Source organism: Pipistrellus hanaki (genome assembly GCF_964339955.1).
Source record: "Pipistrellus hanaki genome assembly, contig: scaffold_39, whole genome shotgun sequence".
In the NCBI taxonomy this organism is placed as follows: domain Eukaryota; kingdom Metazoa; phylum Chordata; class Mammalia; order Chiroptera; family Vespertilionidae; genus Pipistrellus; species Pipistrellus hanaki.
In genome coordinates this window covers 659,131-681,386 of record NW_028182294.1, presented here as the reverse complement: position 1 = coordinate 681,386, position 22,256 = coordinate 659,131, and the positions used below count along the sequence as shown (strand labels likewise).

Below are 22,256 nucleotides of genomic sequence, written 5' to 3'. Positions count from 1 at the left end.
GGGTGGGGCACCAGGAGGACAGTTGCCCCCCGGGGTGCGGGAGTCCGGCCGCTCCATGCAGCCAGTGTTCCAGGTGGATCTGGAGGCCTCGGAGTGACAGCTCCCAGACCTGGACTCCTCAGGGCCGGCCCCACCGCGTCACCCTGGGCCTCACACAGCCAACAAGCCACCAAGTCCCCATGGCAGGAGCGCCAGGCCACTGCCAAAACCTGCTCCGACGCTGGGCCTGGGTCTGGTGCTGGCGGCTGTGGTCACTGGAATGACAGCACCTGCAGGACAGCCACTCCTGGGATCAAACATTGGGGCACTCAGATTGAGGAGCTGAGGGACAGCTGTCCCCTCGGGGGGAGGCCCCTGCCCCCGCGCCCAGGACCGCAGGTGTCCTGGGTGAGCCAAGCGCTGGTGGAGCTGGCACAGGGCGGGTGCTGCAGGTTAGAAGGAGTCTGCTTTGCTGTGACTTCTTACCTCACTTCGGCATTGGCCGCTGGCGTGTAAGGAAGTCCCCTGTGAACGCCCAGGTCACAGCCTGTGCTCGTTTGGAGGACATGGGGCACCCTGCGGTCACTGGGCGGGTTGACCAAGGCCGGACCACGGAGCAGGCCGGAATGGGGTTGTGGGCAGGTGCCCCGCAGCCTGAGGCTCCTGAGCGGTCCACCCGACCTGAACCCCAGCCCCAGCCCTCACTGCCCATCAGCCTGGCCACAGGAAGCCCCCAGCCCTCACTGCCCATCAGCCCGGCCACAGGAAGCCCCAGAGGCGCCTGGCTGGTGCTGGGCCTGGCAGCTGCTCGCTCCCACGGCCCCTTTATTTGCAAAGTCGTACAGAGAGACACCTCGGGGCCACGTTCCCCAATGGGCAGCAAGGAACCGCACGCCCCTTGTTGACACGGTGGGGGGGGGGGGGACAGCTTGGAGGAAGGGGGGAGAGATGCAGGGGAACAGAGACATGGACAGGTCGGGGCACCTGGTGGTTCTCGGGGCCCCTGCACCACTTCCTGGAGCTCAGCTAGTGGAGGTTGGGGCCTATCCTCGCACTCAGCCCCACCTGCTGGCTGGCAGCTCGCCCGAGCCTGTGGGTCACAGAGCCCCACTCCAGGCAGCAGCCCCACGGTGGGGAGGCCACGGCCACAGGTGTGCCCAGGCGTGGTGCCCGGGGGGGGTCAGGGCAGTGAAAAGGGGCTGCTGCCCACGCACCTTATAGACGCACCGGGCCTGCCCTGCCCCGTGTGGAATGTGAGGACGGGGCTCCGCCCCGAGCACCAGCCAGCAGGAGGCCCTTGCCCAGCCCAGCCCTGGGCAGGGTCCAGGGAGAGCTGCTCTGCAGAGTTCGTGGGCGTGAACACCGAGGGTGCCAGCTGCCCCTCGGCATGTGCTCAGAGGCCCAGGGGACGAGGCCTCTCCCGGTGGGTGGATCCTTTGGCAGCGAAGCTGGGTGGCCGGCAGGGCAGCCTATGCGCAGTAGGTGTCGGCCTTCACCACCTGGCAGTACATGGTCATCGCGAAGGTCAGGCCCAAGATCTGCGGGGACACGGGGGTCAGGGGTGCTGAGCGGAGCCACAGAGCCACGTCCTGCCTGCGGGCACCCGGCCCCTCCTCAGGATGCCCCCACCCTTGGCAATTCAGGTCCATCACCACCACCTCAGCCCTGCAGGCACAGCCCGCCTCTCGCTGGCACTGCCAGCCTGGGCTCTTCAGGGCGGCTGCATCATGGGTCAGCGGCCCCCTCCCCGCCTGCCGGGCCCCAGCACCCTGCCCCTTGCCCATTCATCCAACTGTAATCGTGTTCATCCGCTCTGGCTTCGAACCCAGGGACGGTGGCTGCCCTGATGGCCGAGGTGACTGATATGGCTTAGCCCCCAGGATGCAGTCACTCGGGTTCCTTGGCGCCAGGGGTCAGGGAGCAGGGCCCCCAGCTGGACCTGCCATCAGCCCGCTGGGCAGGGGCTGCAAGAACAGGGCTGGGAGTGCCCAGGGTCCTCACAGGTGTCCAGGCTGCGCCTCACCCACTTTGCTCATGCAGGGTCCCTCCACCCCCACAGACCCCACCTCTGCCTGGGGACGGGGCTCCCCGGGGCCTCAGTGCGGGAGCTGCCACCCTCCGTACCTGCACCAGCGCCGTGCACAGCCCAAAGATGCCCACGGCCAGCAGGTTCTCCTGGAGCCACATCTTCACCGTCTCATAGCAGGGCTGGAGGAAGGGGGGAGTTAGCAGGGCCGGAGGAAGGGCGGGGTTCCCAGGGCACACTGCTGTGAGGCCGGCCCTCTACCCCCAGGTCCTGGGGCCAAACCAGCAGATGGGCGGGGCGGGCGCCGGCTCACCGCCTTCCACCAGGTGCCAGGTGCGTGCAGCCCGCAGCTCTCGCTGAACTCCAGGCAGCAGGAGTCGGGCACGCGTGTGGCGTTGTAGACCTCGAACCAGTCCGTGTAGTTGGAGACGCCGCAGCAGCGGAACTGCGGGAGGCACCAGCGGGACCTCGCTGAGGGGCCCCACCACACACCCAGCACCCCCAGGTCCAGCACCCCGCAGGCGGGCCGCCCCACGCCCTCAGCCATGCCCCTCACGTCGGTCTGGATGATGCTCCAGGCGTTGGTGAGCCCCACATTGCCTGGGGTGCCGTACAGGTGCAGGCCCTTCTTCAGATCTCGCTGCGCATACCTGTCGATCTGCAGGGGCCGTGTGGTCAGCAGAGCCTCCCCGCCCCCAGAAGTCCCCGCAGCGCCCAGGCCCTAGTTCTCCCCTCTCCGCCCCTGGGTGCTGAGCACCGGATGAGTCAGACACAGCAGCCCGCTCAGCTGGATGTAGATGCACAGACCCCAGCTGGGTGTGCCCCCCCCCCCCCAGCACACTCAACCACCACATCGGCTGCGGGCCTTGAGGCTACCCCCCCCCTCCAGGAGCAGACCGGGCCCCACCCCCCCGGGCCTCCAGGAAGGACCGGGAGGTGCTCCCCACAGAGTGCGGTCTGCCCAGGCGGCGGGAGCCAGCCGAGGGCCACGCGCAGGCAGGCAGTCCCAGTCACACCCGGGAACGCGTGAGCGGGCGGTTAAGGGAACAAGCGGGAGATCACCCACAGGGAGCGGGCGTCTGAGGGGCGGCTCGCGATGGGGCCCCCAGAAGCCGGTGCCGAGGGGCTGACCTTGTCGGTGTAGGCGGAGAAGAGGACAGCGACGGTGACCTCCAGCAGGAGCACCAGCAGCAGCAGCACGAAGAACTGCAGGGGTGATGGGGGCTCAGCACCCGGCCCTCCCACCAGCCACCCGGCCTGCAGCGACCCTGTCCTGGGCAGCCACGCCCTCAGAGTTCTCTGCGGTCAGGGTCACGGGCATCCCGCCTAAGTCCACCTCCAAGGCCGCGGCCAGCCCGGGAGCATCTCCACAGAGGGCCCCAGGGTGAAGGGGGGAGCAGGGGCTGGGGTCCCAAAGGGCGGTCCTGGGAAACAGGCCTGTCACGCATGTGACGGTGGGCACGTGTCCTGACTCCAGAGGCCCCTGCCTCAGAGCAGCCCACAGCCCAGGAGGTGGCGCCGAGTGGGAGCCTGTGCCCAGGCCCTCCCGGCACAGGCCCCGCCCTGCCCTCCCCGCACAGGTCACTCCCCGCACAGGCCCCGCCCGCACTCACGGTGAGCAGCAGGCACTTGTTCTCCTTGATGGCCCCAATGCAGCCCACGAAGCCGATGGCCATGATGAAGGTGCCGGTGACGATGAGCAGGTTGGCGGCCGACAGGGACGGGAAGGAGGAGGACAGGGTGGCGAAGTTCCCCTGCGTGGCGGCCAGCCAGATGCCCACCCCCAGGATGCCGCATCCTCCCAGCTGGCGAGGGCAGGCGAGAGGGGTGGTGAGGCGGCAGCGGGGCGTCCAGGCGAGCCCGCGTGCCCCTCGAGGGCCCCTCCCGGTCTCGTCCCGACACCCCGACCCAGGCCCACACCAGGCGTGGCCACCGGGGTTGGTGGGGGGCGCTGGTCTGCGGACACTCGCTATCATGAACGGGGCCCCAGAGCACCCCCCAAGCCCACCCTCCAAGAAGCATCCCCTCCGCCCAGAACACAGCCTGCACCTCACCCCCCACCGGACCGGAGCAGCCCAGGGAGCCCCACCTTCGGGCCCCAGACGCCATAGAGGGAACCCTTCGCGCTTGCTCTTCCTGGATCCTGGCTTCCCGCTGGGTGGGCCGCCCACGCACCCACAGGGCCCCGGAGTGCAGGGTGCCCGGGGCGGAGCCTGCTCCTGCCCTCGCTGCCTCCTCCCTCACCACGGCAGCTCTTACCAGATTTCGTAATTGCTCGTTACAAAAACCAATTAAAACAGAGGAAGAAGGGGGAGCAGCGAGGCGCCCAGGGCTGGCCAAGGGGCTGAGGCTCCAGCCCTCCCTCAGACAATGACCCTTGGGCTCTGGGTCGGCTCAGGGTGAAACGGAAGCTGTGTCCCAGGGTGCAGGCAGCCCCACAAATGCTGGCAGCACTTGGGGACCGACGGCTGATGGCCTGGGAAGGCGAGGACTGGATAGTCATGGGACCCTGAGCTCCCCCCCAGGGCCCAGGAGCGTCCTGCCAGTCGGGGCTCGGCCCCCATGGGCTTGGCCTCAGGGCAGCCCAGGGCACAACTACCCCCTCAGATGCGCCCCTGCCCACCCCAGACAGCGGGACCACCAACTCCAGGGGCAGTGCTCCTTACCCAGGCCACCAAGAGCCGCATCACCCACAAAGCTCCCACGCCCAACAGCCAGGCTCGTACCCATCTCCCAGACAGTGAGCCGAGGTCCGGCCTCCGGTGAGACAGGGACCCACAGCTCAGAGCCCTGTCTGAGCCCCTCCCCCACAGTCAGCCTGGCCACGGCCGGGCATGGGGCGCGGGGCGTGGGGGCGGCAGCTGCCGCCCGTCTCCATCACTGTCTCCATCCCACATGGTGCATTAAGCCTGCCGCCAGCAGGAAACCACAATTACCGGGGGGCGGGTGAGCTCTGCCCAGGCTCCTATGGCGTCTGGAGTCCCTCTGGGCAGACCCGGCTGTGCCCCTCCCAGGCAGGTGGGGGCTGCAGTGGCCGAAGGGAGAGCCAGCCAGGGGCAGGACGTGCCAGGGCCCCGTGCTTCTAGGCAGCGAGTTGGGGGACAGGGTGCAGAGGCTGAGCAGCCCAGCACTGCCCGGCCGGCCTGGGGGTTCCCAGAAGGGCCCCTGATGAAGCGGGACTGTGACCAGCTACGGAGCCCAGGCCAGGGGAGGCTGCCCGGATGGACACATCACCCGGTGTCTGCCCCACACACACTCAGCAGCTGGTTCCTCACACTCCGCACACCCAGGCACAGGCACGCACACACCACCCCCCGGACCATCCTTACTGCAGAGCCAGCACGGCACTGCCCAGGCAGGCAGAGTGCTGCCTAGGGAGATGTGTGTGCCCCCGGGTGTAGGTGGGCTAGAGGCAGGTCCCACCAGTAACCAGAGGGTGGCGCTGTCCTTGGTGCTGACTGCAGGCCAGGCCACCAGTGCCCCGGGCACCCTGAGCCTGGCGTCTCGGGCAGCGGAGGCAGGGGTGAGCACGGGCTCGTTTCATTCTCCTGCCTGCCTGCACCCCACTTACCCCCATGCCCATCGGGGCTGGTGGGATCTCCAAGGACCCCAGCGGGGGAGGGGGTGTGGCTGGGGCACTGTGGGCAGGAGCAACGCCACGCAGACCCACATGGGGGCAGGGAGGGGGCACCTCTCTGGGGAGGAACTCGTACGCCAGGCCTCTGGACAGAGGACAGTGACCCGCTGGGTTCGCTGGCCCCTGGCCCTCACCAGCTCACAGCTCTGGGCCTCAGGCTAGCCCGGTGGGGGAGGCTGCCTCTTGGGCAGGACCCTGACCTGGAGGCGCTGAGCTGTTATTTAAAACCAGCTGCCTGCCCGCCCGCGGCCTCCAGGCTATGGATGGCTCTGTGGACGGGAAACGAGAGCACGCTGCTCGGAGGGGAAGCTCCGGGCGGCACAGGAAGAGCCGGCAGGAAGGGGCCGTCCGGGGTCGGGGGCCAGGAGGGGTGGCTCCACAGCCAGCCTGGGGGGCGTTTCCTTAGTGAACACCACGAAATGCCCGTCTCGGCCCGAGATGGAGGAGAGACCCTGACACACGCCATCCACCCGGGGACCCAGGCCCGGGCACCCTCACGGCTCCCAACGCGCGGCCCTGTGCCCGGCCCCGGCCCCTCCACATCAAGCACATTCACACGGAACAGGCGCCAAAACTCCCCCAGAGCCGCGCCAACACTGCACGCCTGTGCTTAATAAAATTACCTGTAATTTCGGAATGTTTCTGCGTCTGCAGCTTTTAAAACATTTTGGCAGGAAAATTACAGCCTCCGAGTGCAGGAGAAAAATGGGCCCATTACATCCAGACACAGAACATCACAGGAGGAGGACACACCGCCGGCTCCCGAGGCCGAGCGCCCAGCCCTCCCCGGGCAGGCTGGCTGGACGGCGAAGCTGGGGACCCAGGGCGCCACCCTGCTCACCAGTGTCCACCCGCACCTCCCCAGCCGCTTGCCCGCTGCCCGGTGCACGGCGGGGCCCACTCCCCAGCTGGACGGAAACCCAGTGGGGCCACGGCAGACCCTAACCACTCGACAGCCCGGGAGGGGGGATCCAGCCTCGGCCCCCAGAGCCTCCCTGCCTCTCAGCACCCTGCCCTCACCTGCCCCCGCTGCGACCCGCCTGCCCGCTGCTGTGTTCCTGGTCTCACACTTCCCACCGGTCCGGGCACGGCTGGTGATGCCATCACCTGCAGCCCAGGGCCGGGTGGGCGCCAGCAGGCCCTGTGCTGACGGCTCTCTGGCCACACGGCTCAGGGTGGCAGATGGCCGGGCAGCAGGCCATGTCCTTGGAATGGGGTGGAGGGCTAGGGGCCAAGCCTGTGCCCAGAAGCCCCTCCCTGGCAGCCGACACAGCCTCGGCATGGGGGCTGGCATGGCGGAGGGCACCATCTACATGCAGGTCATTCTACAAGCAGTTCAAGAATGTCAACATCAGTCCTAACCGGTGTGGCTCAGTGGCTGGAGCGTCAGCCTGCAGACCGAAGAGTCCCAGGTTCGATTCCAGTCAAGGGCATGCACCTGGGTTGCGGGCACATCCCCAATAGGGAGTGTGCAAGAGGCAGCTGATCAATGTTTCTAACTCTCTAACCCTCTCCCTTCCTCTCTGTAAAAAAATCAACAAAATACGTTAAAAAAAAAAGAATGCCAACACCTGCCCACCGGCTGCGAGTCAGGCCTGCAGCTGCCCGGGGTGGGCGGGGGGCTGAGCGGAGGGGCTGGGGTTCCCCACCGCGGCCGTTACCGGCCTGGGGAGCCCGAGCTGCTGGAGAAGCTCCGGGGGGACTCGCAGGCGAAGGCCCCGAGCTCCCCGCGCACAGGCCCCCGTGAGGCACCCCTCTCCTCGCAGGCAGGTGTCCCGGTGGCTGAGGGCAGCTGGGTGAGAAGCAGGGACCTGGCCACGGCCCCCCCCAGGCCCCCAACCAATCCACAACCCACAGGCCCACCCTGGCTGCCAGCTCTGGTCCCCTCTGCAGCCATCAGCCCTACCCATGCCGGTGGCCCTGCAGCTGTCTGCTCGGAGCTCCAGCCGCACCCACCGCTCCGCGGGCTCCGGGCCCGGCCCCCCCTCCCAGGAGCCCCTGGCAGAGAACAAACGCTTAGGGCGACCGACCCTCTGAAAAGCAGGCATCTTAGGCAAGAGCCGCCTTGGGTCACACCTCACATTTGACCCCAGGCTAGCTGCCCCTCCCAGGGACCCCTAACGCCCCCCAAGTGGGAGAGAGAAAAGCCGGGGCCCAGGATGGAGGGAGGTGCAGAATGGTAGCCCTGGGTTCCTAGGCATCTGTCCTCCACTGGACCACATGCAAATGAGCATGCAAATGCAGCCTCCTTCGGTCCAGCCCAGGGAGGAGAGCCACGCCCCTTGCTCCCAGTGGTGAAGGGGTTTGGCCCAGGAATTAATGAAGGAAGCGGAGTGACCTTGACTTCCTCTCCAGCAGCCTCCCGCCCAGCCTGCGGGTCGGAGGCCTGGCCGGGCATCTCCGACCTGGGCAGGTGTGACCCTGCCTCCGCCACAGCCACACCCTGCGGCCGGGGTCCCAGCCTGGGTCCGGAGGCAACTGTCCCCGTCCCGGGGGAGGGGCCCCCTGACAGACACGGCACCTCCCGTCTCCGCAGAAGTTCTGGAAGCCGCCCCCAGCCTGCTGGAGGAGAGGCAGCAGGCGGGACACCCCTCCGGTCCCACAGCCCACTGTCCCAGCCGGCACCACCCACAGTGCGCACCCTCTCCCTTCCCCCGCTTCTCCAGAGACGGGGTACTTCACCCTACAGCCCCTCATAAGCTGGGGTCCCTGGGACTGGGACTGGTAGGTGGGTCCACTTGATGGGGGCGGGGGGAGGAGTAAAGAACTCGGGCTGCGGGCGGAGGGAAGCAGAGCGGAGCACCAGCCCAGCACACAGACCAGCGGACCCGGGCAGGTGCCGCTCAGCGTCCCGGGCATCTCCTGCGGGGCACCCCCTGGGGAAGAGGACCCGCCCAGCTGCCCAGGGCGGAGGCCCGGCCGGCCCCCTCCCCCGCGCGGGCCCCCGCCCCACCGGCCGGTCCGGCCAAGCAGCGCCCCGGGGACCTCGCATCTCCATCCTGCCCCTCCGCCGGCGCGGGCCTCCCTGGCTCCCGCCCGGCCCGAGCCCCGGCCCGGCCCGGCCACTCACCCAGAAGAGCAGGTTGAAGGCGAACATGAGGTACTTGACGGCCTGCAGGCAGCCGCGCGCCATGCCGCAGCGCTTGAGCTCTAGGAGGAAGATGAAGGACAGGTCCAGGTACAGCACCACGTACCGGGCGCCCTTGGGCGGCGGGCGCGGGGCCGCCTGGGGGCCGAACGGGCCGCCGTCGCCGTAGAGGCCGCTGCAGCGGCGGAACGGGCCGCCCGGCCGCTTGCCCTCCGGCGACGGGCTGCGCCGGTACGTGGACTCGTCGGTGCTGGAGCGGCGCATCCCGGCGGCCCGAGCTCAGCGCCCCGCGCCCGCCGCCGCCGCGCGCCGCATCCCGCCGCCGCCGCGCCTCCCGCCCCCCGAGCCCCCGGAGCCCCCGGCCCCCGCGGTGCAGCCCGAGCCCCGCGCAGACCCGCGGGTCCGGACCCGGCCCGGCCCGCCCGCCGCAGCCCGCGCCCCCGCCCGAAGCCCCGCCCCGCGCCCCCTGCTCCCGCCCCCCGCCGACCCTCCTCCCTCCCACCTCCCTCCGGCCCCGCCGCCCGCCAATCCCGCCCGGCGACGACCCGCCCCCGCCCCGCCCCCGCCCCCGCCCCGCCAATCTGCGGCCGCCCCGCCTCCGCCCCCGCGCCGACCCTCCTCCCACCCTCCCTCCGGCCCGCCGCCGGCCAATCCCGCCGGCGCCCCTCCTGGATCCCGGGGAAGATGGAGCTGGGGGGGGGGATGGAGCTGGGGGGGGGATGGAGCTGGGGGGGGATGGAGCTGGGGGGGGATGGAGCTGGGGGGGAGGGTGGAGCTGGGGGGGGATGGAGCTGGGGGGGGTGGAGCTGGGGGGGAGGGTGGAGCTGGGGGGGGTGGAGCTGGGGGGGGGATGGAGCTGGGGGGGAGGGTGGAGCTGGGGGGGGATGGAGCTGGGGGGGAGGGTGGAGCTGGGGGGGGATGGAGCTGGGGGGGAGGATGGAGCTGGGGGGGGGGTGGAGCTGGGGGGGAGGGTGGAGCTGGGGGAGGGTGGAGCTGGGGGGGATGGAGCTGGGGGAGGGTGGAGCTGGGGGGGGTGGAGCTGGGGGGGGATGGAGCTGGGGGGGAGGGGGGAGCTGGGGGGGGATGGAGCTGGGGGGGAGGGTGGAGCTGGGGGGGGATGGAGCTGGGGGGGAGGATGGAGCTGGGGGGGGGGTGGAGCTGGGGGGGAGGGTGGAGCTGGGGGAGGGTGGAGCTGGGGGGGTGGAGCTGGGGGGGAGGGTGGAGCTGGGGGGGGTGGAGCTGGGGGGGGATGGAGCTGGGGGGGAGGGTGGAGCTGGGGGGGGATGGAGCTGGGGGGGAGGATGGAGCTGGGGGGGAGGGTGGAGCTGGGGGGGAAAGGGGGGTCACTCTGCAAGGCAGTCTGGGAAGTTTTCAGACTTAAAGAGAGGGCCGGAGCCCTGGTTGTGTTGCTCAGTGGTTAGAGCATCAGCCCAGGGTCACTGTTCAATTCCTTCAATTACCCATCAGGGCATGTACCTCGGTTGCAGGTTCAATCCCCCACTGGACTAGGGCATGTGTGGGAGGCAGCCAGTCGATGTGTCTCTCTCACATCGATGTTTCTCTCTTTCCACCCCCCTCCCTTTCACTCTCTCTAACAATCAATGGGAAAATACCCTCCGGTGAGGATTAACACATAAAATGAGGATAAATAAGTGCTCGGCCCACCTGGCTCAGTGGTTGAGCACCGACCTATGACCCGGGAGGTTGCGGTTCGATCCCCAGTCAGGGTGACGGCTGGGGACCCAGAGGCAGGCCCACTCCAGGCCCAGCGGCCACCCCCGCCCGCCCCGCACCCCGCTCCTCTCCCAGCCAGGCCTGCCTCCACGGCCGCGGGCCACCCGGAGCCCTCGCTGGTGTGACCTCCACCACCGCCTTTGGAAATTCGTGGTGATTTTTGAACCCAGGGCCCAACTTCCACTTGCACCAGCCCAGGCTGGAAGTCCGAGCCCAGGACCGTCCACACACACTGGGCTGGACCCGAGCCAGGTCCCAGACACCCAGTGACTTACACCCCCAAACATGCACCCACGCCCCTTGTACTGAAGGTGCTGGCCAGAGGTGGGTGGGGATGGGGGCCGGCTCCAGGGCAGGGCCTCCGAGGACGACGGAGGGTTCCGGGGCCAGGGCTGGGCGGGGCAGTGGTGGGCAGGGCTCCCCTGGGCCCCCTCCATGCCTGCATCACGTTGGGGCTTACGCATCCACACTGAGCCCAGCACCCCGGATGCCCTCAGTCCCATCTCCCTCAGCCAGTGCTGCCTCGGTGTCCCCCAAAACTCCCACCACCCCCATCGCCATCTCCCAAACCCGTGCCATCACTCCAGGTGAGCAGGTGAGTCTGAGCTGAAACCGGGAGACCCGAGCCAGCACCAGGGTCAGGAGGGGTGTGGACACAGGTGGGGGGCTGGGATCCTGTCCCCAAGTCCAGCCCCTTCCTGCGGCAGGTGGGGCTCCAGCAGAGCACCCTGGGGAGGCAGCATGGCTGGCACGGCCCCAGGCCCAGGCCCAGGCGAAGCCAGGAGGCAGCCAGACCTGTCCCCACGGCCCGGCCAGCGGTGACGTACCTGGGCTTGCCACGGGAGCCAGGCGGTGTCAGGGCCCTGAGGCCGGCGGGCAGGCGCAGTCAGCGGGGCCAAGGCAGGCGGGCGGGAGCTCTGCGGAGGGAAGACGGCAGGGTGAGGCTGTACCTCGTGGGGGGGTAGGGCCCGGGGGTGTGAGGGACTCAGGCCAGGGCCCCGCCGGGCTCTGCCCAAGGCTCCCGCTCAAAGGCCCGGGCCCGGAAACAGCAGCCCGCCTCAGAGGTGGAGGCCGGGCGGAGGGACAGACAGGCAATTGACTGGGTGGCCCCCGAGCCCGCAGAGGGCCTGGCCGCCCACGGCCCAGCAGGGCGGCCAGCCCGGGGCGGAGGCAGCGGCAGCTCTGAGGAGCCGGAGGCCCGGCCAACACAAACAGGCCTGCGGTGGCCCCTCCTGCTGCCGCTTCAGCCGCAGGGCCCAGCGCCCACCCAGCCCCCGGGGGGAGGGGCACGCAGGCACCAGGCTGGCACCCCTCCGCTCGCAGGACCCAGGCGGCTGTCTCCCTGACCCAAACCAGGGCCCCAGGGGCTGGGAGGCACCTGCTCCCAGGAGGGTCCCGCTGGGCGGGGCCTCCGTTCTCCTCCTGCGCCCCCCAGGCCAGCCGGAGCTCAGGGCCTGCCCAGAATCCTCCTCCTCTTCCTCCTCCCCCCCTTCTCCTCCTCCTCTCCCCCCTCCTCCTGCTCCTCCTGCTCCTCCTCCTCCCCCGCTATTCCTCCACTGGAGGCCACGGGGCGCTAGAGGTGGAGGGGCACAGTTAGGACCCTGGGGAGGGGTGCCTGCCCACTTACCAAGGCCCCGGAGCACCGGCTTCAGATGCCCAGTGTATGCCCACCCGCCTCCGAGAAGGTCTGCGCCCCTGGACCCACCCCCACCCCCACAGGGAGCCCACATCCGGCCCAGGCACCGGGTGGGGCCGGTGGGCAGGGACCTTCTCAAAGGCTGTTGCCCAGTAGATCATGAGGTCAGGGCCACCCCAGGCTCCAGCACCCCTGCCACACCACACGCACAACCCAGGGCTAGTGTGGGTGCAGAGGTGGGCGCCCCGCTGACTCTGGGGAGCAGCCCACACGTGAATGTTCATGGACCCTGCCCGCCCCACCCCTTCCCCCCACCCCCGTGCTTCCAGGGTGAGCACACACCGGAGCCACTGGCCAAGCCCCAGCCCAGGTGCACACAGCCACGCTCAGGCCCTCCAGCCCCACAGCTCTGGTTCCCCAAGGGGAAACTGAGGCTGTGACCCAGGGCCAGTGGGCGGGGCCTGTCTCCAGGACAACACTCAAGGCCAGAGACTCAGCAGTGAAAACTTCAATCTTGGATTTCCCCTTCTCCCCTGCCCGCCCTCAAGTGACCCGTGCTGGCGGGAAGCACAGCTCATGAGTTCCAAACCATGTGAGCACAGCTCCCCACTCCCGCCCCCCATTACTGGGGCAGGACACCCCGTACCTCACCCTCCGGTCCTCCCCAGAAGCCCGCCATATCTGTGCTGACACTCCACACAGGGGGTCACCAAGGGCCCCCACGACCCGGCGGGCGGGCAGAGTCCCCCACACCCCCACCAGCGCCGGGGCCCCATGGCTCCTCCTCCCCTGGCCACTCTGAAGAGAGCCTGCCTGGCTCTCTCCTCAGCTTTCTCCCCAGTGCACGCTCACCCGCAAACACGCAAACACACACACACACACACACACACACACACGCACACACTCAGGGCCAAGGCGGGGGTGGTGTGGGTGGGGGCGTCAGGGCTGACCTCTGAGGCTCCCCGGGCTCCTGTGGTCCAGCCTGGGCAGAGCTGAGCCGGGAGGACTGCGAACCCCAAGTGCCCCGAGGGGCGTCTGCGCACCGGCGCTGGGGCAATGCACCCGGGCCAGGCCGGGCAGCCGCTCCGCTCCCCATGGCCTCTCCTGGGAAATCAGGGAGCCGGAGGGAGGCAGCTCCGGGAGAGGAAGCTGCCACCGCCCCCAAATCTGCATCCGGCTCTCAGAATTCCAGGAATGTCAACTTGGCTCCCTGCGATCCGGGCGGAGACTCGCTCCCCTCACTCCCAGTAAACAAAGGCTCCCTCCGCCGGGCACTGGCGGGCAGGCCTGGCCCCTCCTCCAGGAGGCCTTCTGCCCCCTCCCCCTCCCCATGGGCCACCCGCGGGCACCCCCCTGCCCTCCTGGGCTCCCTCTCACCTCCACCACTCTGGCAGCTTCTGTGGCTGAGCCTGGGTCTGACCCCAGGCCACCGTGACTCAAGGCCCCGGAGCCTGCCCATCTGGCCAGGGACAGGATGTACGTCCAGTCGGTGGGAGGGGGGTTGAGGGGTGTCAGGGGAGGGAAGTTGCTTTGGCTCGTGGCTCTGCACATGGCAGGATGGGGGATGGCAAATGCCATTGGGGAAGCGGCCACGGGTCCAGGCAAAGGTGGAGGCACAAACTCCGGGGGGGGCGGGGGCAGCAGCTCTGGCCAGCTCTACCCTCCACCTCCCTGCCCCTCCCACTAAGGTCAGAGAGGACAATTAGCTGACACCTGGGACCCAACAGAGGCCCAGATGTCTGTCCCAGGCCAGCGAGCCGCACACAGCCTAAGTCACAGGGGCCCCCAAGCCCAGTGCTCGCCTCCTGCAGGGAGCCTTCCCGCACAAAGCCTACCCCAGCCCCAGCCCAGGATCCTGGGGCTCACCCCACCCCATTTCTGAACACATACTCTCCTCCCTGTAAACCCTCCATGGCTCCTGCCCCATCACCTCTGGCTCCACCACCTACCCGGGCCCAGCCCAAACCTGCCTCCTGGAGCTACCCCGCAGGTAAAACCTGCAGGCCCTGCCCAGGGGTTCCCTTTGCCAGCATCCGTCCTTGTTCACACACTCAGGCTCACCCCTGTGAAACCTCGTGTTCTTCAAGGTTCAACCCAAAAGGCGCCTCTTCCGCGACGCCCTCACTGACCACCCTCTCCGCCCCGCTCCCGTCCTCCCGAGCGAGGTCCGCCGCCCTGAGATCGCGGGACCCAGCACAGCCTGCCCCGGGGCGGGTGCAGACGCATCAGCCCCTCGCCCGCAGCCCCTTCCCGGGAAGAAGGGCGGAGGGACGCGGCGAAGCGATGGACACCGCGCAGGCGGGGGGAGCCGCCGGCCGGGCGCGCCACGGACCGATCGTCCCCGCCGAGCCCCCCGCCGTCGGCTTCCGGTAACTACCTGGCCGGGGCCGGGGCCGTGCGGGCGGGCGGCACCCCAGGAGACCCCAGAACTCAGCCTCAGAGACCCCCGGGCACCGGGCAGGGGCTGCGGGCGGGGACCCCTTTCGGGGCCGGGCCAGGAGCGGCGGCGGGAAGACCCGCCCGTGGCCGCGCCCAGACCCCCGCCCCCCGCGGGGTCGCCCCGCCACTTGTTGCTGCGGCGCGGCTCGGGCTAAGCCTGGGCTCGGAGTCCCCGCCGGTGCTCTGGGGCCCGGCCCGGCTCCGGCCCGGCTCCGGCGCCGCGGGCGAGGCCTCGGCCGCACCCCCGCGGGCGGGCGCGGTACCTGCGCCGCCGTCCGCCCGCCGCGCCGCTCTCAGTCGTGCGAACACGAGAAACGCGAACCGCGCCGCCGAGCCCTTGCGGCCGCGCTCGGACGCCGTAGTCCGGGACGTACCAAAGCCCGGACGGGGGGCGCCCCCCGTTCCCGCCGCGGCCGCGGGACCCCTGGGACCACCCCGCGCGCGCGCGAAGGAAGCTCGTCGCACCGGGAAGTGCAGGCCCACGGCGCCGGGGCCCGCAGGACGGGAGGGGGCCGCCGGGGCCCGCAGGGCAGGAGCGGGCGGGCCTGCCTCCCCGGCACTTGGATGCGCCCAGGGGGCGGGGACTGAGGCCTCAAAGCCGCCGTCGCCGGAGCGCCGTCACCACCGCACCGCCGCCACCATGATCATCCCCGTCCGCTGCTTCACGTGCGGCAAGATCGTCGGCAACAAGTGGGAGGCCTACCTGGGGCTGCTGCAGGCCGAGTACACCGAGGGGTGAGGCGCCGGGCTGGGCGGCGAGGGCCTCCCGGGCGGTGGGATGTGCCCGGGCCTGGGGCGGACGTGGGGCCGGGACCAGGGATTGGGGCTGAGGGCTGGGGCCGGGCCTGGGGCGGATGTGGGTCTGGGAGCAGGGATTGGGGCTGGGGGCCGAGGCCCGGGCCGGGCCTGGGGAGGACGTGGGGCTGGGGGCCGGGCCGGGACCGGGAGCAGGGATGGGGCTGGGACAAGGGGAGGTGGGGCGGAGGCCCAGGTCTGCCGGGCAGGGGGCGGGGGACAGGGAGGCAGGCCGGCGGCGGCGGCACGCACACCGACCCCAGGTGACCTGCTCGGGCTTTCGGGCCCAGAGCCCAGCCCCGCTCTCAGGAGAGCTCCCCCCCTGCAGTTTGGGGGACGGAGGGGAGTCGGGCATCAAGCCACTGGTGTTGGGGCTTCTGGGTGTGCTCTGACCAGCCAGGCGCTCCTCCGGGACAGTTAAGCCCTCAGCCTCCTCCCTGCCCACCTGCTCCCTGACCTCTGCTGCGGGCCACCCCAGGCCCTGGAGGCCCCCTATCCTCGAGGACGGGACAGCTTCCTGAGACAGGCTGTCTGCCTGCGAGGCTCTGCAGCGCCTGGTTCCTGTGCTCGCCCAGCGCAGTCACCACCGTGCCTGCCGCCTCTGTTCCCCAGAGCCGTGCGGAGGGCCAGGTCCTGACCACATTAGCGGGGCTGGGGTGTGCCAGCGTGCCACAGGCTCTCGGTGCAGGTGTGAGGAGGACAGGAGCCCGGGATGGGCAAGGGTTTGCGCTGGACCCTCCCTGCGTGCGAAGCTCCCCTCCCCACCCCTGCACACTGGGGCCCACGGTGGGAGAATTTCCCGGAGGCCTCGAGGGGGGTGGTCTGGGTCCCAGGGAAGCTGGGGCTCTTACTGGCTTGGGGAAAGGGCGAGGTGGTCTAGAGAGGGGAGCCCTTTCTCGCTGCCGCGGGAGCAGAGCTGAGGGGGACCCCACAGCGGTGGGGTTGGGGCCTGGGACGAACTGACCACAGCCGCTGTCCGGCCCGCAGGGACGCCCTGGACGCGCTGGGCCTGAAGCGCTACTGCTGCCGCCGCATGCTGCTGGCCCACGTGGACCTCATCGAGAAGCTGCTCAACTACGCGCCCCTGGAGAAGTGAGGGCCGCGGGGTCCGGCCGGAGCCCCCACGCTGAGGCCTGGCGGGCGGGAGCAGGGCCTGCCCACGCTGTGCGCACGCGTCTCCTGCTCTGGAAGGGACGTCCAATAAACGTCCTGGCCGCGCCGCCTGGGGGTCCGCCGCCGCCTGTGCCTGTGTTCCGCCTCAGGCCGGGGCCTTGGGGTGAATGTGGGCCCTCACTGCCTGGGAGGAGGGAGAGCCATCTCATGGCAGCCACGCAGCCTGGGTGTCTCCCTCAGGAAGGGGGTGCTCTCACAGCCCCCCAGAAACAGCAAGAGCGCGGGCCCTGGCACCCCACCCCGTGCTGTGGGTGCTGGTCAGGCTGAGCGCAGAGCTCCCTGCCCCCTCTCCCAGGATTTAGGAGCCAGGCTTTCCGGGCCCAGAATAGAGTGCGGCTGTGGCCACGGCTGCCCAAGTTCCTGCCGAGGGGAGGGCGGCACCTGGCTGCTCAGCCAGCCTGAGCCCCAGCCGGACAGGTGGCCCTCTGAGGCTCTGCAGGGGGTCGGGTGGCCCGTGCCCGGGCGCTGCCTTTGACCCTGTGGGCCACCCGCAGAGCTGTCACCTGGGGAGGGGCAGGTGGGCCCTGATGCCCTGCAGCCAGCAGAATGCAGGAGCCCACTTCCGAGCCAGGGAGGCAGCCCCGAGGCCCAGGCACCTATGGGGTCTGCCAGGGGTGGACAGCCATGCCGTGGGGGCGCCCATTACAGCACATCCTGCCAGACCCCCGGCCTGCTCCTCTCCAGCCGGGTCCCAGCCGCCCATCTTCCCAGAAGGGGAGGTTCTGCTGGGCCTGTGCTCAGCTGTCCCTGCCATTGGTCCCCGAGTCTTGTCAGACTCAGCCCACACCTGGCTGCCCTGGCCCCGCATCGGCCCCCTGTGGTCCCGTGTGGGTGGCTCCGCCCTCCCTGCTGGATGTGACCAGACCCACCCAGTAAGAGGCACCTGAGTATCCAAACATTTATTGAGCACTGCTGTGCGGGAGGTCGGGAGTACAGTAGTGAGTACAGCCCCGCCCCTGCGGGGGAGGGGGACAGTGAACGTGACGGGAGAGCAGCAGTGACACAGCGGGCTCAGCAGTGGCGGCTGGGATGGGGCAGTCAGCAGAGGCGCAGGGCCCTTGGGGGGGCACCGGGACTGGTGGACCGCACACAGCTTCTTCCCTGCACCTGCCAGCATCACCCCTCCCAGGCCTGCCCGCCACCACGTGGAGTGTGTGCAAGGGTCAGGGAGCACCCTAGGATGGGCCAAACCAGCCCATTTCTGCCCAAACCAGCCCCTCCAACTAAGCACAGGCCCCAGGGAGACCCCTGAGGTGCCATAACCTCCCCTCCAAGGGAAGGGGGGGGGCTTTACGACAGAACCCAGGCCCCCACATAAGCAGAAATGCTGGGTCCCCCAACTGCAGGAGGGGTCCCTCAGGGCCGGTATGCAGCAAAGGCACTTGAAGCTCTCTGGGGATGGGGTTCCCAGGGGTCACGGGATGGCACGTTGGTGGGGCATGGGCAGTGCGGGGGGGCGCGCCCGGGGCCCCGGCTCCTGGCCTCAGTAGTAGCACTCAGTAGTCTGGGGAAGGTGGGGGCCCAGCGGGCCGGCCGGCCGGGTCAGTAGTGGTCCAGCTTCAGGCTCTTGTACAGGCAACAGGTGAAGACCATGCCGAACACCTGTGGTGAGGGGCAGCATGAGGGCCCCGGCCGCCGCCACCCGGTGTCCTGCCAGCCCCTCCCAGCCGCACCTGCACGCAGGCGATGCCGATGCCCACGGCGCCGATGATGCGCAGGTGCTCCTGGATGAAGGTCTCCAGCTTGGTGATGCAGCCGCCCTGCGGGCAGGGGGTGGCGCTGAGGACGGGCAGGCCCCCGCCCCCCTGCCCAGCGCCCCCACCGGGCCGGGCGCCCTCCTACCTCCACCTTGTAGATGTTGGAGGCGTGCTCCCGCTGGCCGCAGTGCGGCACCACCGTCTTGCAGCAGCTGTCGGGGACCAGGCGGCCGCCCGCCTCCCCGGAGCGGATCCACTCGCTGTCCCGCCAGTCCCGGGAGTTGTTGCTGCCGCAGCAGTGGAACTGCCGGAGAGCGTGGCTGAGCGCCCGCCCCGCCCGCCCGCCCGCCCGAGGCTCCCCCAGCCCCCACCAACCTCCTGCTGCAGCGGCTCCCCCAGCCCCCACCAACCTCCTGCTGCAGCTTGTCCACAGCGCTGGTCACGCCCTCGTGGCCTGGCTGGTGGTACCGCTTGGTCATGGTGTCCTTCAGGTTCTCCTTGAGCTCCGCGTTCAGCTGGGGGCGAAGTGGTGGTCATGTCAGCCCCTGTCTAAGGCCCTCGGGGCGGGGCAGCCCGGAGGGGGGGTGGGGGATGGAGGGGAAGGGCCAGGCTCAGGTGTACCTGGGGGGCGGGGCAGGGAGGGAGCTCCAGATCCCAGGAACACCTGCTTTCCCCATGAGCCCCACCGTGCACCCTACCCTGCGGCCAGCCCCAGCTCCAGCCTGATGGCACAGTGGTCAGCTCTGGAGCTCGGGGGGGGGGGGGGGGGGGGCTGTGTGTGCTCTCCCTGTGCGTGTGCGTGGGGCCTGCCCGTGCCTCACCTGCTGGTAGTAGACGTAGGCCAGGATGCCGGCCACGATCTCCAGCAGGAAGATGATGAGCAGCAGGATGAAGTACTGCAGGGGAGGGGCAGTGAGCAGGGACACAACCCCATCCACAGGAACTCCTGGTGGCGGCTCCACAGTGGCCTCGCTCAGCTCCCCGGTGGTCAGAGTGAGGGCTCCAGAGAGCAGGCGAGGGCTTCCCCCCTCAGAGCTGGTGTCACCCCCGGGGAGCACAGCAGAGGATCCTGCAGTGTCACACTCGGCCCCTCACCCCCAGTGCCTTCTTCCCCAGTCAGGGCCCCAGAGCCAGCCCCAGCCAGCAGCAGGGAGGCCCCCACCCCGGTCCCCCCACCCAGTGCCAGCTGTCCTGCTGACCGGGCGCAGCAGATTCCGCCGCTCCTTGAAGGTGGCACAGCAGCCCAGGAGACCGGTCACCATGACGACAACACCGGCCACCACCAGGATGTAGGCTGTGGCCAGGTAGGTGTTGGAGGCCAGCAGGCTGATGTAGTCACTCTTCAGGGCCAGCGTCCACACGCCCACGGCCATGACGGCCAGACCGGCCAGCTGCGGGCGCACCGGTCCGTCACCACAGGACCCAGGACCGGGCTCCTTCCAGCCCAGACCAGCCCCCCAGCTAAGCAGGGAGTCCCCGAGGGCCTGGAGGCGGACGGGGCCTCACCCAGAAGCAGCAGTTGAAGGTGAAGAGCAGGTACTTGAGGCAGACGGTGCCGCATGTGGCCTTCTTCTCGTTGAACTCGCCCATCCTGGGGCAGGGAGGGGGGAGGCGGTCAGAGAGCCCTCACTGCCAGGACTGACCGGAGGACAGCCAGACACCAGCGGGGGCACAGGGAGGGATGCCCATGCCCAAGCAACCACTGACCTGGGACCCGGGGCACTTCGTCGGAGGGCAGGGCAGGGGTCCCCATCCCATGGCCACCAGGCCGATGCCTGCTGCCCACAGCCCTACAAAGCGGGAGGGCCTGGCTCCCCTGACCAGAGCCCCGGGCACTGGGGGCGCAGAGGACCCCCAACCGCCACGGGCTGACTCACCCCCCTGGCAGCCGGGGTGGGAAGCCCCAGCAGGCACCTGTGGTGAGCTCATGCAGGCCCCGCCCACCCCCCACCCCAGCATTCCCCAGGCCCCACATCACAAGCTGGCTGGAACCTACCTACAGCTGCGAGAGGCGTGGAGGCCACTCAGAGACAGACTGGCCTACCCCTTACTCGCCTCGTGGCCCAGGAAAGCCCCTCAGCCTCTGTTAAAGGCCAGACGCTCCTTCCTTCCTCCAGAAAGTGGGCGCTGTGGCCCTGGCCAGTTTGCTCAGTGGTTAGACCGTCAGCCCATGGACCAAAGGGTCTCGGGTTTGATTCCCAGACAAGGGCACCTCCCTCTGCTGTGGATTCCCCAGCCTCCGTAGGAGCATGTGCCGGAGGCAACCAATCAATCTGTTTGTCTCTCTCTCCCCCTCCTCCCTCCCTCCCTCCCACTCTCTCTGGAAATCATTAGGGGAAATGTCCTCAGGTGAGGATTCAAAAAAAGAAGAAAAGAGTGGGCACTGCGGAGGGTCCAGGCAGGCAGAGCGGGCAGGCACCCCCTCACCCCACACCTAGGGGTTCCTCGCTGCTGGAAAGGGGACAGGCAGGCTAAGCCCTGTGAGGAGCGCAGCTACAGGCTGTCTCGCTCAGAGGCACCCCAGCTGACCCTGCTGCGAGGTGACGCCACAGGACGGACGGACGGACAGCAGGGAGGGCTGCGGGATGGAGGGCTGTGGCACAGACAGTGCCTGGGGCCACCTTTCTAGACACAGCAACACCCACAGCTCGACTCACCCGCCCCGCCCGCCCGGCACTCACCTGGCTGGCAGGAATGCTGCTCCGGAGGCAGGTGGACCGTTCCCGGGAGGGCCCACTAGAAGGGCGGACAGATCAGAGGCCTGGCCCCTGCGGGCGGCTGGCTGCCCCAGGCGGTGGCTTCCAGAGCCGGCACAAGTCACTCCGGGCAGCAGCCAGGGAGCGGCCAGTATTTTGGTCTGAGCCAGGGAGGGGCAGGGCAGAGGACATTTCTGGACAGTGCGATCCTCCTAGGAACCTGGCCTCCTCCCAGCACCCCACCCCAGGCCATGGCGCCAGACCTGCCCGGCCCCTTGCCCCCGAGCAGCAGGGCGCAGCCTGCGGAGCCCCACGCGCGGCAGACGGGCCCCTGGGCCTGCTCCGAGGTCCCAGGCCTCCGGGGGAGGCTGACTCCGGACACAGCCCCAGCCCCCGCGGCCCTCACCGGCCACCCGCGGGGAGGGGCCCCTCTTTCCGGGAGAGTCTAGCGGATGTGGATCCCCAGGGAAAGGGCGGCCAGAAATAGTTCCTGCGGCCGGGAACAGAGCGGCCCCTCCCCAGTCCCTGCACCCCGCTGGGCCCTCGGAGGCCCGCGCAACCAGGGGGGGACCCGGGAAGGGCTCCAGCCGGGCCCTGGGAGGAATCCCGCGTCACGCGATGAGGTCACCGCCGCCGCCGCCGCCGCCGCCCACCCACTGGCACCGGGAGGTGGGCGGGCCCGCGGCGGAGGGAAGGGAACCGGCGGCCAGGAACAACGAGTGCGATGCTCAGGTGGGGCCCTTGGCCCGAAGGGACCGCCGCCGGGCCGGTCGGGAGACGCGGGAGGCGTCCCGCCCTCGCCCTGCGCCCCCTCCGCCCGCACAGCCGCCCGGTGACCGGCTCCCCACCGGAAAGGGCCCCGAGGCTGCGGCCGGGCCTCCGAGCCGCGCCACGGCGGACTTGGGACTCTCGGCCCCTCCCGGCGGGCCCGGCCAGGTGGCGCACTCACCGGACGTCGGGAGTCGGGCGGGATAGAGGTTGGGAGCGCGGAGAATGCGCGGCCGCTGGCTGCCTGCGGGGGAGGTGCACCGCTCGCCTAGGCCCGCCCCGGCCCGCAGGCCCCGCCCACACCGGCAAACCCCGCCCCGGCCCGCAGGCCCCGCCCACTCCTGAAAACCCCGCCCTGGCCGCAGGCCCTGCTCATACCGGCAAACCCCGCCCCGGTCGGCAAGCCCCGCCCATGCAGACAAGCCCCGCCCCGCAGGCCCCGCCTACGCCGGCAAACCCGTCCCGGTCCGCAAATCCCGCTCACGGTCAACAAACCCCGCCCCATTTAGGAGACCACGCCCACGGCCGACAACCGGTCTACGGCCCACAGGTCTGAACGCACGCTCTGCGCTGGCGCGCGGACGGGCG

The 22,256-nt window shown here is 69.9% G+C and overlaps 3 protein-coding genes across 9 annotated transcripts in view; 1 reads left to right on the top strand and 2 right to left on the bottom strand.

The window, feature by feature from the left end:
* Window positions 1-765: 765 nt before the first annotated feature.
* Window positions 766-14,867, bottom strand: TSPAN4 (tetraspanin 4). Of its 6 annotated transcripts, none has more exons than XM_084907036.1 (9): window positions 14,803-14,867; window positions 11,292-11,381; window positions 8,713-8,792; window positions 3,619-3,810; window positions 3,137-3,211; window positions 2,562-2,663; window positions 2,319-2,450; window positions 2,104-2,187; window positions 766-1,517 (listed from the first exon to the last, which is right to left on the bottom strand). In XM_084907036.1, exons 3-9 carry the CDS (start codon window positions 8,773-8,775, stop codon window positions 1,449-1,451), a joined length of 717 nt encoding a protein of 238 aa, XP_084763162.1. In that variant the 5' UTR covers window positions 8,776-8,792; window positions 11,292-11,381; window positions 14,803-14,867; the 3' UTR covers window positions 766-1,448. The 6 variants fall into 6 exon arrangements, with proteins under 6 accessions (XP_084763162.1, XP_084763161.1, XP_084763160.1 ...); XM_084907035.1 differs by lacking the exon at window positions 14,803-14,867 and adding an exon at window positions 13,478-13,570; XM_084907034.1 differs by lacking the exon at window positions 14,803-14,867 and adding an exon at window positions 13,051-13,335.
* Window positions 14,502-22,256, top strand: part of POLR2L (RNA polymerase II, I and III subunit L) — a 92,947-nt gene continuing 85,192 nt past the window's right edge. The window contains exons 1-2 of the mRNA XM_084907047.1: window positions 14,502-15,274; window positions 16,322-16,433. Of these exons, the coding sequence (XP_084763173.1) occupies window positions 15,180-15,274; window positions 16,322-16,430 (204 nt within the window). The 5' untranslated portion in view covers window positions 14,502-15,179 and the 3' untranslated portion in view covers window positions 16,431-16,433. The remainder of the gene's footprint in view (window positions 15,275-16,321; window positions 16,434-22,256) is intronic.
* CD151 (CD151 molecule (Raph blood group)) lies at window positions 17,392-21,967 on the bottom strand. Of its 2 annotated transcripts, none has more exons than XM_084907040.1 (9): window positions 21,850-21,967; window positions 20,886-20,940; window positions 19,711-19,795; window positions 19,404-19,595; window positions 19,026-19,100; window positions 18,615-18,719; window positions 18,350-18,508; window positions 18,181-18,267; window positions 17,392-18,109 (listed from the first exon to the last, which is right to left on the bottom strand). In XM_084907040.1, exons 3-9 carry the CDS (start codon window positions 19,792-19,794, stop codon window positions 18,050-18,052), a joined length of 762 nt encoding a protein of 253 aa, XP_084763166.1. In that variant the 5' UTR covers window position 19,795; window positions 20,886-20,940; window positions 21,850-21,967; the 3' UTR covers window positions 17,392-18,049. The 2 variants fall into 2 exon arrangements, with proteins under 2 accessions (XP_084763166.1, XP_084763165.1); XM_084907039.1 differs by having other exon boundaries at window positions 20,886-21,061; window positions 21,850-21,962.

Bases quoted from the DNA above. Each gene is read 5' to 3' on its own strand.
- TSPAN4 (XM_084907033.1), bottom strand. From the start codon at position 8,994: ATGCGCCGCTCCAGCACCGACGAGTCCACGTACCGGCGCAGCCCGTCG. The intron at 2,664-3,136 runs GTCAGCCCCTCG...CGGCCCCTGCAG, and splicing joins TCTCCGCCTACACCGACAAG to ATCGACAGGTATGCGCAGCG. The intron at 2,451-2,561 runs GTGAGGGGCATG...TGCCTCCCGCAG, and splicing joins GGAGCATCATCCAGACCGAC to TTCCGCTGCTGCGGCGTCTC.
- CD151 (XM_084907040.1), bottom strand. From the start codon at position 19,794: ATGGGCGAGTTCAACGAGAAGAAGGCCACATGCGGCACCGTCTGCCTC. The intron at 18,509-18,614 runs GTTGGTGGGGGC...GCTCTCCGGCAG, and splicing joins TGGACAAGCTGCAGCAGGAG to TTCCACTGCTGCGGCAGCAA. The intron at 18,268-18,349 runs GTAGGAGGGCGC...CCCTGCCCGCAG, and splicing joins CCAACATCTACAAGGTGGAG to GGCGGCTGCATCACCAAGCT.